This window comes from Erigeron canadensis, chromosome 2, assembly GCF_010389155.1.
Source record: "Erigeron canadensis isolate Cc75 chromosome 2, C_canadensis_v1, whole genome shotgun sequence".
NCBI lineage: Eukaryota > Viridiplantae > Streptophyta > Magnoliopsida > Asterales > Asteraceae > Erigeron > Erigeron canadensis.
This window is the reverse complement of record NC_057762.1, coordinates 198,437-213,017: the sequence shown is the minus strand read 5'-3', so window position 1 is coordinate 213,017 and position 14,581 is coordinate 198,437. Positions and strand designations below refer to the sequence as shown.

Here is a 14,581-nt window from a genome sequence, read left to right as displayed (position 1 = left end):
TGGAGGATCCAAAGATGATGTCATCTACATAGATTTGGACATATAGGACATGAACACCCTTTCTATAGATAAAGAGGGTGCTGTTAATGGATCCTCGCTAAAAGTCATTTGAGAGAAGAAACTAAAAAAGTGTGTCATACCAAGCTCTTGGAGCTTGTTTAAGGCCTTATAAAGACAATAAACATGGTGTGGCTTGGCTGGATCTTCAAAACTAGGTGGCTGCTCCACATAAACTTTTTCTTCGAGTTTTCCATTTAGGAAAGCACTCTCTACATCCATTTCATACACCGTGAAGTTTCGATAAGCAGCATATGCCAGAAACAAGCGTATAGCTTCTAATCGGGCCACTGGAGCAAAGGTTTCATCATAATCGACAACTTCTTCCTGAAGGTAACCTTGTGCTACTAGCCGAGCCTCGTTATGAATAACAACACCATCTTCGTCCATTTTATTCCTATAAACCCATTTGGTTCCAATGGGTTCCTTGCCAGGAGGTAGAGGAACCAAAAACCAGACATGCTATCGTTGGAATTGAGTAAGTTCTTCTTGCATGGCAGCAACCCATGATGGGTCAACCATAGCCTCTCCAATATTTTTGGGAGTGATCATCAACAGGAAATTGACATAAAGACATGTATTTCGAGTTGCTGATCGAGTCATAATGCCCTGCTGAGGATCACCAATCAGATGTCCATTTAAGTGCAGGAACACTTGATGATCCTAATAGAGGTACAGCGGAAGACGAGGGGATGGGATCAGCAGGAGAATCATAAGAAGATAGATCAATGGTTATAGAAGGTTCAATAGGAGTGTGATCAGTAGAGCCATTGGACTGAATAGAGTCATTATTAATGATGGGGTCATCAACAGACTCCATATCTTCACCATTAACTGAAGCATCATGAAACTCTTCTTCAGCAGAGTCATCAACTTTCACATCATCAGCCAGTGATTTAGGTTTAGCTGATGCAACATGGATTGATCAAGATAGGCTCAACTGGCTCAATCGTGTAAAGATGTAAGTCCCTTTGCCACCGGATCTAACAAGATTAAGTATCTAAAGTATAAGTGCGGAAAATCTTATACAAAATTAATCAACAACAATATATAAATACGAACACGAATATGAATAAACTGGAACCGTATATTACTTCAGTAAATGCAATTACAAGTAAATACCAAGTTCCTAAGTGCAAGAGTATGAGAGAAAACAAAACTAGAAGATTAATGAGTTGCCACTCAAACTCTCTCCCTCTCTCTCTGACTTCTGAAACCTAAACCTTACATCTATATATATAGGCTTAAACATGGACCGGGCCAAAGCCTTGACTTGACCTTGACCTCAACCTGGTCAAAGGTCGAGCTCGACCTGGTCAAAGGTCGAGCTTGACTTGGTCAACAGTCAAGGTTGACTTTATTATACGCGAAAACTTAACGTTTATTACAAGTACATATTCAATAGACTCAAGACAAACTTCTATAATGATGTTGTCACCCGGAAATGCACCAACAGACTCCCCCTTGACATCAACATTTAGAAGTTCTCATCGATCTTCAAAGTCTTCACTTGTAATGCATGGAAATAGTAACAGAAATGCCCAATCAAGCACTCCTTAACTATTGCTATCACTTATGACAATCATTAGTTCACAAATCTGCAATCAACAAATTTTCGTTAACTAATAATATTATGTCTTCTTTTGGTAAGACTTGATCTTTATGCGCTGCACACTGATCTTCAAACTGCAAAATCTCTGTATCCTTATGACAATTAACAAATCCAATACTCAGATTATAATTCTCCCCCTGAACAATAACATCCAAATTAAGCTCCAAGCAATATTATCACGCCAAACATCATCACTTCAAAGTAATACAGACATCATTGCCTCCTCATGCAATTCGGATATCATCACTCCAGACATTATGCAAAATAACATCGCTTAATCTATTTTGATCTTCAAGCTTAACCGACATATGATAAAGAAGTTGAATCTCCAACAATCAGCATTGAATTTAATTAGCTCTCACAACGATAAGAAATTCTGTAACTTGAATTTTAGATATGTAGCACTCACAAGATCATGTCTTCAACCAATAGTGTCTGACTTTGTCTTGTATCTTCATGAATCCACCAATCACCTGAAGTCTTTCATATCAAATCTCCCCCTCAAGGTAAGCATCTCCAAAATAAATAGAGAACCACTTAATCTGCAACCTCTTCACTAGTCACCGGATTAATCATCTCTACATCATTGGCATTAAATAGAGGTTTGATTTTCAATTACTCGGCTACAAATGATTAACTTTATCACAAAAGCTTTTCAACAAAATCCCAAACACATGTTATGCAAAAATCATATATGTAGCTCATTGCAAAACAACATCATGACACATATGTAATCCAGAGATAACACAGTTGCAAAACAACATCATACAAAAATCATCCCAGTAGCTCATTGCAAAACAACATCATGCAAAAATCATCCCACAGTTGTTCACATATGTAATCCAGAGATAACACAGTAGCTCATTGCCAAAACAACATCATGACACAATTGTTCACATATACAATCAAGAGATAACCAAGTAGCTCCTTGCCAAAACAACATCATGATACAATTGTTCACATATAAAATCAAGAGATAACATAGTAGCTCCTTACCAAAACAACCTTTTTGGCCTGGTCTTGAATTCCTTCTAAGATTTCTCAGATGCTTCTATAAAGGATAGAACTCTAGCCACCATTGATTCGAGTTGTCTAAACTTATAACCTAAAGTTGATCAAGTTTTCAAGTCTAATGCTTTATTAGAGAAATTGAACCAAAACTCAAAGAGTTTACAAGTTCAATATTCCAACATGCATAGGCCAAAACTAAATCAAGATTACAAGTTCTTGACAATTCGAAAAGTGATTAATTAGAATCCAAAGTTGATCAAGTTTACAAGTCCAAAACTCGATTAACAGATATCAAACCTAAACTCAAAAGAGTTTACAAGTTCAATATCCAGACAAGTTTAGAACCCAAACATAATCAAGATTGCAAATTCTAAAACATGTACTTTACTCGAACAAAAGATACGTATCTATATAGTGCACGAACCTTCGAACACAAAATACCAGAAGGTTGGTCGAGGTCGAGGTCGAGCTTGAGGTCGAGCTTGACCTGGTCGAGGTCAAGTGATGTTCCCATAACCATTGGAAAGTAGACTCATTTACGAATTCGTGGCCGCTTGAATCGTCAAAAACGGAGTTACGGTTTGAAAGTTATGGTCAAAACAAAATTAGGTCGAGTTTGACTAGTATTGGTCGAGCTTGAGGTCGAGTTTGGGTGAGGTCGAGCTCGACCTGGTCAAGGTCGAGCTAGAAGGTCGAGTCTGCTGGAAGGAGCATGGTCAAGCTAGGAGAATGGTGGTCGAGCTCGAGCTAGGAGGGTGGTCGAGCTCAAGCTAGAAAAAAGGTCGAGGTCGAGCTTAGGAGGTCGAGGTCGAGCTTGGGAGGTCTAGGTCGAGCTTGGGAGGTCTAGCTAGTGTTTGGAAGAGCTAGGGTTAGTATCTAATGTACAAGTGCCTTTGCACTTGTAAGTCCCTTTGCCACCTGATTTAACAAGATTAAGTATCTAATGTATAAGTGCGGAAAATCTTATATAAACTGGAACAATAAACTGGAACCGTATATTACTTCAGTAAATGCAATTACAAGTAAATACCAAGTTCCTAAGTGCAAGAGTATGAGAGAAAACAAAACTAGAAGATTAATGAGTTGCCACTCAAACTCTCTCCCTCTCTCTCTGACTTCTGAAACCTAAACCTTACATCTATATATATAGGCTTAAACATGGACCGGGCCAAAGCCTTGACTTGACCTTGACCTCAACCTGGTCAAAGGTCGAGCTCGACCTGGTCAAAGGTCGAGCTTGACTTGGTCAACAGTCAAGGTTGACTTTATTATACGCGAAAACTTAACGTTTATTACAAGTACATATTCAATAGACTCAAGACAAATTTCTATAATGATGTTGTCACCCGGAAATGCACCAACAAAAGATGAGCAGCAACTTGCTATAGTTCAGATTCCGCTGAACATTCCTGTGTAGTCTGCTGATTGACAGGAGGCAATGAGCAAGAAGCATCAACAAATGAGTCAGCAACCTCCATAGGAGGATCAGTGAGCTCATTGAATATTACTTCAGTTGATGAAGTTTGAATATCCTTGAGAGCAGAAGAGCTTTCATCAAAAGTGACATGAATAGATTCATCCACTTTTTGAAGACGAGTATTAAATACTTTGAAAGCTTTGCTGATGGCAGAATATCCAACAAAATAGCCATCATCAGCTTTAGGATCAAATTTACCTAGATGATCCTTATTATTGAGAATGAAGACAGGACATCCAAAGACATGAAAATATTTGATTTGATGTTTCTTGCCTCTTAAAACTTCATATGTTGTCTTGTCATGTCTTTTGAAAATCAGACAGAGATTTTGAGTGTGGCAAGCAGTGTTGACTGCTTCTGCCCAAAACTTGCTGGGCAGAGAGGATTCACTGAGCATGGTACATGCTGCCTCAGTGAGAGTTCGATTTCTCCTTTCAGCAACACCATATTGCTCAGGAGTTCTAGTAGAAGAGAAAATTTGTGAGATTCCTTGATCAGTACAGAATGTTTCGAGAGTGTGGTTTCTGAACTCAGTGCCATGGTCGCTTCTGAGTTCTTTAACTGTTATGCTGTTGAGATTTTCCATTTTCTTGATGAATTTTATGATCTCATCAGCAGCATCACTCTTGGAATGGAGAAAGATAGTCCAAGTATATCGTGAAAATTCATCCATGATAACTAAAGTGTATCTGCTACGCTTTAGACTTTAGACATTCACTGAACCGAAGAGGTCCATGTGAAGTAGATGAAAACAACCCTTAATAGAATTGGCTTGTTTGGTTTTAAAAATAGATCTATGGCTTTTCCCTTTTTCACAAGCACCACAGAGTCTATCTTTTTCAAAAGAGAGAGGAGGAATTAATGGTCAGTGAATTAATGGTCTTAAATTCACATGCGAGATACGCTTGTGCCATAACCAATTTAATTCAGATGCTGACTTTGCAAAGAAACAAGTCTCACTATCGGATTTGATAGGAGTGAAGTCTACAAGATATACATCCCTTTTTCTTGATGCTACCAAGACGACTTCCTTGTTAATGTTTACCACAGTGCCTTGATGTTTATCAAGAATTACTTTGTAGTCAGCATCACACAGTTGGCTAATGCTGATGGGATTATGTTTTAATCGATTTACATAGTCAACTTTGGTGAATTTTATAAGACCATTAGAAAAAAGACCATACCTTTCAGTTTGTCCAATGGAGTTATCACCAAACACTACAGTAGGACCAGGTGCCTTTGTATAGTTATCCAGCAGGGACTTAGAGCCAGTCATGTGTTTTGAACAGCCATTGTCCAAATACCACACTCCTTTTCCCAACGAGCCTTGCATGGATACAATAGAAGGTTTTAGGCAAGTTCGCTTTGGAACTCATCGATGGCCATGTTAACAGGGTTAAAGGTAGGTACTTCAGAGGTAACTGTTGGCTCTGTTGAAAGAGCATCCTCAAGAGGGGGATAATTACCCACATCGACATACCCAAAGGAAGAATCATTCTCATCAAAAGGCATGATGTTAGTCCCATTGCTTTGGGGATATACATAGCTGCTGACTACGTCAAGAGCACTATTTCAACTAGCATAGCTAGATGTCCCCATGCATTGGAAATGACCCTTTGAGAGTGAGGAATATTAATGCGCTGAGAGGAGATATACTCAGCAACATTTATTCCAGTGACTGAAGTGGTGTCACAGGATCTAGGTTCAGAAGAAGTGTTCTCACTGATCCTAGTAGACGAGGAATATGCTCCAGTAGACATAGCTGAGTTTGGTTGAATAACAACCTCTGGAGCATCCCTTGAGCTTACACTTCCACATTCAGAAGCAATATGTCCTCTGCTGCTACATAGATAGCATTTTTTGTCAGAGGGATTGCCTTTTTGACTTTGAATGAGAAAGTCTCTCAGCTGAGACAAAGGATCATTGACTCACTGGTTAAACTCATTGATTTGAGGATTAGAGGAGGAAGAAGCCTTACCCTTTTGTTTAGACTTTGGTTTGTTCCTTTGTTTAAGTCTAGGAGGAGGCATCCGAGGAACGGGACCAAGAATGGATTGATTATTGTGATCATTTAGAAGTTGATGAGGATTTTGTGATCCCCTAATCATTGTCCATGCTTGTCTTCCAGCAGGGTAGGAAGAAGAAGAGGGACCCTGATGAGATTGATGCACTCTACTTGGAGTGATGGGTCTAGATTGATGATTTGGAGTTGCTGACCTCATTTGCCTATGAGGCAGATACTCCCTGTTTGACACAGAGGATTGAACATACTGAATTGGCATTTGTCCTCTTTGTGGGGTAATGGGTCTCACTTGCTGGTGTGGTAAGTGTCCTTACTGAGGAGTAACAGGTCTCACTTGCTGATGTGGCAAGTATCCTCGCTGAGGAGTAATAGACCTGTTTTGAGAAGGTAACCTTCCTTTTTGAGGAGTGTTATACCTTGTAGTGAGGTGTCAAATGACGAGATTTCACATCAGCAGGTATATCCTTTGAGGGAAGTACTTGCTGGTGTCTATCATCAGCGAACCTAACACGCCTTTTTATTAGACGGTCAAGCTGGTCAACTTTGTTTCCAACACGAGTAGATTCTTGGTGAGACGAGGAAGAAGTTTGAGCACTAGATTGCTGCTGGCGGACAGGATCAACTCGCTGAGGAGTACTGTAGTCATAGGGCACAACAACAGTGCTTCTTTTAAAGGTCTCAACAGATTTGATGGAAAGCTGCTGCGGAGCAATGGGTTTATAACCATCACTTGTGATGTCACCTTTAAAAGTTCTTGGTGGAGAATATTGAATTCTCCCTTCATGTGGCATCATACCAACAATAGGAAGTTGAGAAAACATATTACTGGTGCTGGTTGAAGAACTTGCACCTTTTACCTCAGCAGAGGTAGAGGAATCGCTAGTGGAAGAAGAAGGGGTAGCACCAGCATCAACTTCAGTATGGTAGTCATTTTGTCCCTTGACAAAGTACCATTTCTTCATTTCTTCAGGAGAAATAATGGAGGATGGAGGGATAGAAATTTCGGGCTTCACATCATCTTTGAATGAGTCAGCATGAAGCAGTAGTGTCAAAATCACCACCAATCACTGCCTGGACTTGTGCAGGGACTTGTTCACTTAAATATTGATGACGAAACTTAGAAGCTTTTGACCAAGAGGTCACAATCTTCTTCAAATTAGAGACTTCAAGCTTGAGTTTTTCATTCTCAAGCTTAAGTTTTTGAGTCAGCAGCTCATGTGATTGAAGTTCGACATGAACATTTTTCAATTTCATGAGTTTTTCTGATTTATCATTTAACTCTGTCCCAAAAGAGTTAAGTTTGAGTTGAAGTTCAGCACGTTGAGTTTCTATGAATTGAAGATCACAAGACAAAGACTCAATAATTTTGGTCTTGTCCACATCAGAAGAGGAGAGAAGAGAATGTACCTTTTTGACGGTGACATTTACCCACTGACTTGAGGAGACTTGATCTTTTGTCAGTGCATCACCATCAGCTAGTGCCATTAGGCACATGGTGTCAACAAACTCATCGTTTTCTGAATCATCAGAGTCAGCCCAATCATGCTCTTTAGCAACTAATCCTTTGGCTGATGTTTTGGCTTCCTCTTCTTCAACAATTTTTGCTTTTAGCTGATAGTATTTGTTCCTATACTCATCAGCAGATTTAGAGGGATTAGTTTTAGGAGCAGTTGGGTAGGAATAGAAACCCTGCATTCCTTTTGGTAATGGCCTTTTCTACCACACCTCCATCATTCCTCCTGAGATTTATCAACAGGAGGCTTATATGGAGCAACTGACTTACGGTTGTTCCATTTTCGAGAATACCTCTTCCCAGCGATCAGGGCAAAGTCCATGAAATCGCTAAACATATCTTGTTTCTCTTCAGCATCAAGATCATCAACAAGAGATTGAATAGAGGGGGAAGAGTTGAGTTGCTGAAACCTACGTTAAGATTTATGGGTTTGGCAGAAACAAGGGCAAGGGGGTCAGAGACAGAAAAGGCAGACGTGCTGGTAGAAGAAGAGGGACTAGCATGTCTACGAGCATCAGCAGCAGCTCGTATGTTTTGAGCCAGAGCCTTTTCTTCAAATTAAAGAACATAAAAAAGTTCCTCAAGATCATATTCTTGAATCTGTTTGGTAGTACGAAGGATTTGTCTCAAATTTTGCCATTTAAGAGGAAGAGAATCGATGAATTTGTGGCACAATTCAAAATTATCATGGTTAATGCCAACATTAGTCATATCATTTAGCAACCCTTTGAAACGGGTATAGGTGCTGTCAAGACTTTCATCAGGAAGAGAGAAAAAGTTTTCATAGGCCCTTTTTAGGTCAATTTTCTTGGTCTTAATTGTGTCTGCAGAACCTTCGTACATGTTGCACAATCTATCCCAGACTTCCCTGGAAGTGGGATATTTGATGATGAGCTTCATGATTTCAGTAGGAAGGGTGGTGACGATCATGTTCTTGAGTCTGGAATCAAGATTTACCAGTTTTCACTCATCATCTGTCCATTAGACTTCTAGTTTTACCAAATCCGTCACTATCTCAGGAGCTTCAGGTGTGGCTCCTGGAGTTCTTTGGACATAAGTAGGTATGTAGGGACCAACAGTTAGGATGGTCATTAGATAAGGTTCCACTCCTACTATGTGAAGAAGCATTCTTTCCTTCCAGGACCCAAAATCTTTGGGCTCAAACTTGGGAGGAACAGACACATAACCAAAGTCACGTGTATTCACAAGGGAGGGAACAGTAGACATGTTCTTGTTTTAAGAAAAGAAAGTTTTAAGAGAGAGAAGAAACAAGAAATTGATATAACTACAAGAAGGCAAATGATATGTCGTATTTTAGACCCATTTCCCACAATGAATATAGTCGTTTTAGCATGGTTTATAAGTCGGTTTTGTATACATTTGGTGTGTTTATGATATTTGTTAGTGTTTCAGGCTACTGACAGGTGTTTAAGCATAAATCTGGAGAAGATGACATTATTGAGGTGAAATAAGTGCTAACGGATGATTCCTGAAGCGTTTGGATGAAGATAGCAGAAAGTCAATGAAAGTCAAAGCTGGAAAGTAGGGAGTTGCCCCTCAACTTGTAGTTGCCCCGCAATAGAAAAACAAAGGAGAATCATTGCCCCGCAACTTATGAAGTTGCCCCGCAACACCTTCAGCTTTAGATCATTGGACGTCAACAAGTCAACGCGAAGCTGGACCTCATTGCCCCGCAACTTGTAGTTGCCCCGCAACTAGGTCCGAATCTGGGCAGATTTTTGGAAACTTATAAATAGCTTGCTTAATCATTCCAAAACCCTATCTTATACTTTCCAGCCATTTTTAAGACCTTTTGAGGAGACTTTTGATCAGATTTATAATCTTTGAAGATCGATATTACGATTGGATTATTCTCGTTATTTCCGTTCAATTCTTTGTATTCGGTAACGATGAATTCTTTCTATTTGATTTGTTATTCGTATTTTAATATGAGTGACTAATCTCCTTCTCATCCATCTTGATGGAGTAAGACAATATGTAAAGATTGCACTATTTTCATAATTCAAGTTGATTTAATTTAACGTTGTGTCGTGATCTTCGTTTATTAATATTTTGTTATTTAATTATTGATTGCGGATAATTTTTGCACAATCTTAGTGGTAACTAGGGTTGGGTAGAAGTCATTTTGATCGCTTTGTTAGAAGCGATTGGTTCTATGACGGGTACGGTAGAAGGTAATTAATAATTAATAAGAATTAACGGGTTAATGGTTGGGTACAATCAATAGACACAATTGTTATCTAAAATGACCAAAACCATTGTTGAATTAGTAAATTTATAAAAAGGCGTCTCGGGGTACCGGTCTTAATAATGGAACTAGTTTAAACAAGAGAGTCAAATGAAGTTGTTAACTTGACGGGTACGGGGTTGGCGATCAATTTGAGTATCGGTTATTTAATCAACTAAATTGAATTTGAACTTCATAAAATGTGCAATCTTAACATGTTGTCGAGCGAAATCAAGATGGGTGACCTTTAAACTATTGTTTAAGACAACAAACTCTTCTTTCGATTAATCCTGCGGGATTACTAACCAATTTTTACTAACTACTTGCAAAGTGACAATTCGGTCACAAAACCCCCATTTTCTAGAATCACATTTATTAAGACAATTACTTAATAAGTCCTTGTGTTCAACCTCAGATTTACCGGTTTACTATATTGCATACGAACGGGTACACTGCCCGTAAGTGTGTTGTAGTCAATTTTCTAGTAGTTCGTGTTTATAAATTTTATTACTCGATTTAACACATCAAGTTTTTGGCGCCGCTGCCGGGGACTTAAATTAAGTAGTTGTTCGTTTTGTGATTCGATCCTTCCTTGCATTCATTTGTGAGGAAGTTATTTGTTTTTAATAGATAGATTTTATTTTTGTTTTAGTTTTGTTTTGTTTAGTTTCTGGTGCGGTTAACGGTATTTCTTGTGGTGCGTTTGCAGGTGCTTTGTAGTTGATGAACACAAGAGCCTCTGGTAGACCTTTGCTTAGTCCACAATCTAATCCAGGGAAAGCCAGATGACGTTTACTTAGATCAAACAACACAGAGCCCTCAAACACCGACAACATAGATTCAGGTACCGAAACCCGTGATCACCCGGACGTAGATTTGGATCAACATTACTCAAAGAAAGGTTCAACGTCCGAGGTGCACTTAAGTTCTAAATTCTCCGAAGGTAGTGGTTTGTTCAAAACTGGTGATAGCTCAGAGGAAGAAGATAATCAGGATAAAACTTATCAACCGGATTCAACAGAAATTCCTCGAGCAAATCTTCAAGTAATTCAACCAGTTAGAGCAAGGAGAATGGGTGATCAAGAACCGGTAAACCCCAATAACCGTCTTTACGGTGACCATAGGAGAAATGTACCGACTAATAGGGGCACTCCTATATGCCTTCCAACCACCGAAGTTAACTTTTCTCTCAAAGGGAGTCATTTGAAAAGTGTGGAGGAAGAGAAGTTTGATGGGGTAACTAACAATGATCCGTATGGTCATCTAGAGAGGTTTGAGAAAATTTGTAGGTTTTACCACTATGGCGCAAACCAAGATGATAATGTGAAGCTTGAGCTTTTCCCACTCACCAAGATGGTTTGCTCAAGAGAACTCAAAGGGAACTAGTCGGGGCATTTGGGGGTAGTTTGAACAATGTGACCCCAGCTGAGGGTTACAAAATCCTAGATGATATGGCTAAGGAGTTTTCTAATCGCGAAGAGCTTGTAAGCAAGAGAACTGGTAGTAAGACTGTGAGATGTCAAAGCTAGAGAGTAGTGAAGAATCAAGCTTGGTTGCTGAAGTCAAAGCCCTCACAAAGTAGATGAATGAGAGGTTTGACAACCAAGATGTGAGATTTAAAAGCATTGAAAGGGATGTTAAGGTAATTGCTGATGGTTGTGACTACTGTGGGGACATGCATTATTCAGAGGATTGCCCGGATTAGCCGGCTCAAGAAGTTAACTATGTCCAGAATCAGCAAGGGAACTTTAATCAGCAATGCTCGAAATGAGCATGTCTATGCTGTCACAACTCGATCAGGTAATACGTATAATTCTACAAATTATTTGCCTGATGAATCTACTCCGCTTGCGCAGGTACATGAAGAAGAAGAGGAGGTTGCTAAAGAAGTAGAGATAGAGCCGAACCCAGCTGTGCAGACACCGGTCGTTCCATCAAAACAGGCTGACAAACCTGAAGTAAAGCCGTACCAGCCCAAAAGCCCATTTCCTCAGAGATTGGTGAAACATAAACTAAAGCAGCAAATGGATAAATTTGTGAGTCACCTCAGTAAATTGCATATTAACATTCCATTTTTAGATGCAATTGTGCAGATGCCAGGTTTTGCAAAGTGTTTGAGGCAAATCTTGATGAATAAGAAAAATCTGGCGGGGGTGACAACTATAGTGCTTCAGGATGTTTGTTCAGCAGTAGTGACAGATAAGTTGCCCGAAAAACACGGGGATCCAGGTAGTTTTACCATACCTTGCAAGATTGGTAATTTATCTGTGAAAAGAGCCTTAAACGATTCAGGAGCAAGTATTAATCTAATGCCTTCATCGATTTATTCTAAAATGAATTTAGGAGAACCAAAACTGATTAAAATGAAAATCCATTTGGCCAATAAATCTGAAATTAGACCAATGGGAATTCTAGAAGATGTGTTAGTTAAGGTGGGCGGTTTGGTTTTTCCTGTCAATTTTGTGATTATTGAAGCAGATGAAGCATTAGATGTGCCTCTTATCTTAGGGAGACCATTCCTTGCCACGGCCGATGCTAAACTTGAGGTCGGTCGTGGAAAACTTACTTTGAGAGCAGGAAATGAGTCGGTGACATTTACAAACACTTGTTCTGTATCTTTTCCTAATGTTGCTAACTCAGTTGAAACTGCTTGTGTTAGTTCATTGGATTCGAAGGTTGATGAATGGTTAGATAAGAAGCTTGAGAAATAGGAGGGTGAGTTGAAGAAGGCAACAGTGCCAGTTTCAAACTTAATGGATGGCCCGTGTGCTAAGATTCGTAAACTTTATAGTCGTTTGAAGTCTGTTGTCTCTCATGGGAATGTTAAGTTGTCTGAAGAGTTGTGCTCGAATTTATCAACAAGTGAGAAAGAGGAGCTGATGATGGTTGTTGATATTTCTAGTCGAGCAAATGATTAGATTTCTGAAAAGGTGAAAGGTAACTGTTTCTCTCCTTTCAAGGGTCGACCTCCCAACACTTTAAGTGTGGGGGTGTCAGAATCCCAACATTGGTAATTCTGCGAGGATCGAGTCTAGCTAACGACTCGTTAATAAATTAAGCGCTTCTCGGGAGGCAACCCGTGTTTTGTATTTTATTTTTTTCCCCCATTTCTGTTTAAATAAGTAGGAAGAATGGTATGCATGTTTTATTTTATAATGTTGCTCGTTGATCGTGTGTTCATGTTTATAGCAAGTTGAATGTCATATGCATGTGCTGGCAGTAAGTTTAGCGCAATATTCTTGCTGGCATCATTCAAGCATGGAACACCCGTCATACCCGACAAGTTTTTCTTGTTCTTTATTTTGCTTTTTGTTTACTTTCCCCTATTTCCCATAGTTTGCCTTAGTTTCTTGAACATTGAGAGCATTGTCCAACTTAAGTGTGGGGGGGAGGCAAATAGGAAAAAGTCGGGTATTTTTGAAGATTTTGCATGCTTGTCCTTGTAGTTAATTGCTTTTGTCACCTAATTATACATATAATGAAGCAATTTAACTACATCCTTGGTACAAACTTTTAATACGAGGAATGTGTTTTGACTGATTGATGTGGCATCCCTTCTGGATTAATAACATTGCTAGCATGCTTATAGCACCAATGTAACAACCGCCTTATAAATATTCTAATTAAGTTTCTTCAATCGTACTTTCGCCACCTGAACGGCCAGACAGTTCACTTTGATTAAGTTCTTGACGTACTTTAGACGTAAAATATGTGCTTATTTGAAGGTCAATTAGATCTTAAATCTTGATTTATGTGACGGATTATGAATTAGTTCAATAAAATATGAAGGTTCGGTTCATAAATGTTCATGTCCATAAGTATTCTAGTGCAAAATGTTCACAAATAGTCCCTTGGAAATACCTAGTGCATCCAATTGGAAAAAGGTATAAATAGGAAATTGTAGTGTGAGAAACCACACTATTCATTCATCACCTCCAAACACCTTTCTCCCACTAAAAACACATAGTAAGCTCTCCACCACCATTTTCACACACTAAACATCACCACTTTGATTTTGGGTTGTTTGAGTGAAATCGTTTGTACTTTTGGGTTCCTTGTGACGATCAAAACACGTTTCCAACAACAAATCACAGGTAATAACAACCTCTTTTGAGAATTTGATCAAAACAAAAGTGTACTTTTTATGTTCTTGTTCTTAATGATTTGGTCCGATTTTTTTGTTAAGAAATCGTGTTAATAATCAATGGGTTTGTGTCTAGATATGTTCAACAACATTTTGGTGAACAAATTTGAGTCATAACATGATTAAATTACAAAACCCATTTTGGTGAACAAATCGTGTTAATACTATCATCGCTTTATTAAGAACTTCTCCAAGATCGCATTACCCTTGACCCAATTGACTCAGAAGACCAGGGATTTTGTTTGGGGTGAACAACAAGAGCAAGCGTTTCAAACCTTAAAGGACAAATTGTGTGAAGCACCTGTTCTAACCTTACCAGAAGGCACTGAAGACTTTGTCATGTACTGTGACGCTTCACACCAAGGACTAGGCTGTGTACTGATGCAAAGAGGCAAAGTGATCGTCTACGCATCCAGACAACTCAAAGTACAGGAAAGGAATTACGCCACTCACGATCTAGAACTAGGAGCGGTTGTTTTTGCCCTGAAGATTTGGA

The 14,581-nt window shown here is 39.1% G+C and overlaps 1 protein-coding gene across 1 annotated transcript; it reads left to right on the top strand.

Annotated features, from left to right (window-relative positions):
- Positions 1–11,593: 11,593 nt before the first annotated feature.
- On the top strand, positions 11,594–12,652 carry LOC122586625. The gene has a single exon (XM_043758605.1). The coding sequence runs from the start codon at positions 11,594–11,596 to the stop codon at positions 12,650–12,652; it is 1,059 nt and encodes a 352-aa protein (XP_043614540.1).
- The last annotated feature ends 1,929 nt before the right edge of the window (positions 12,653–14,581 follow it).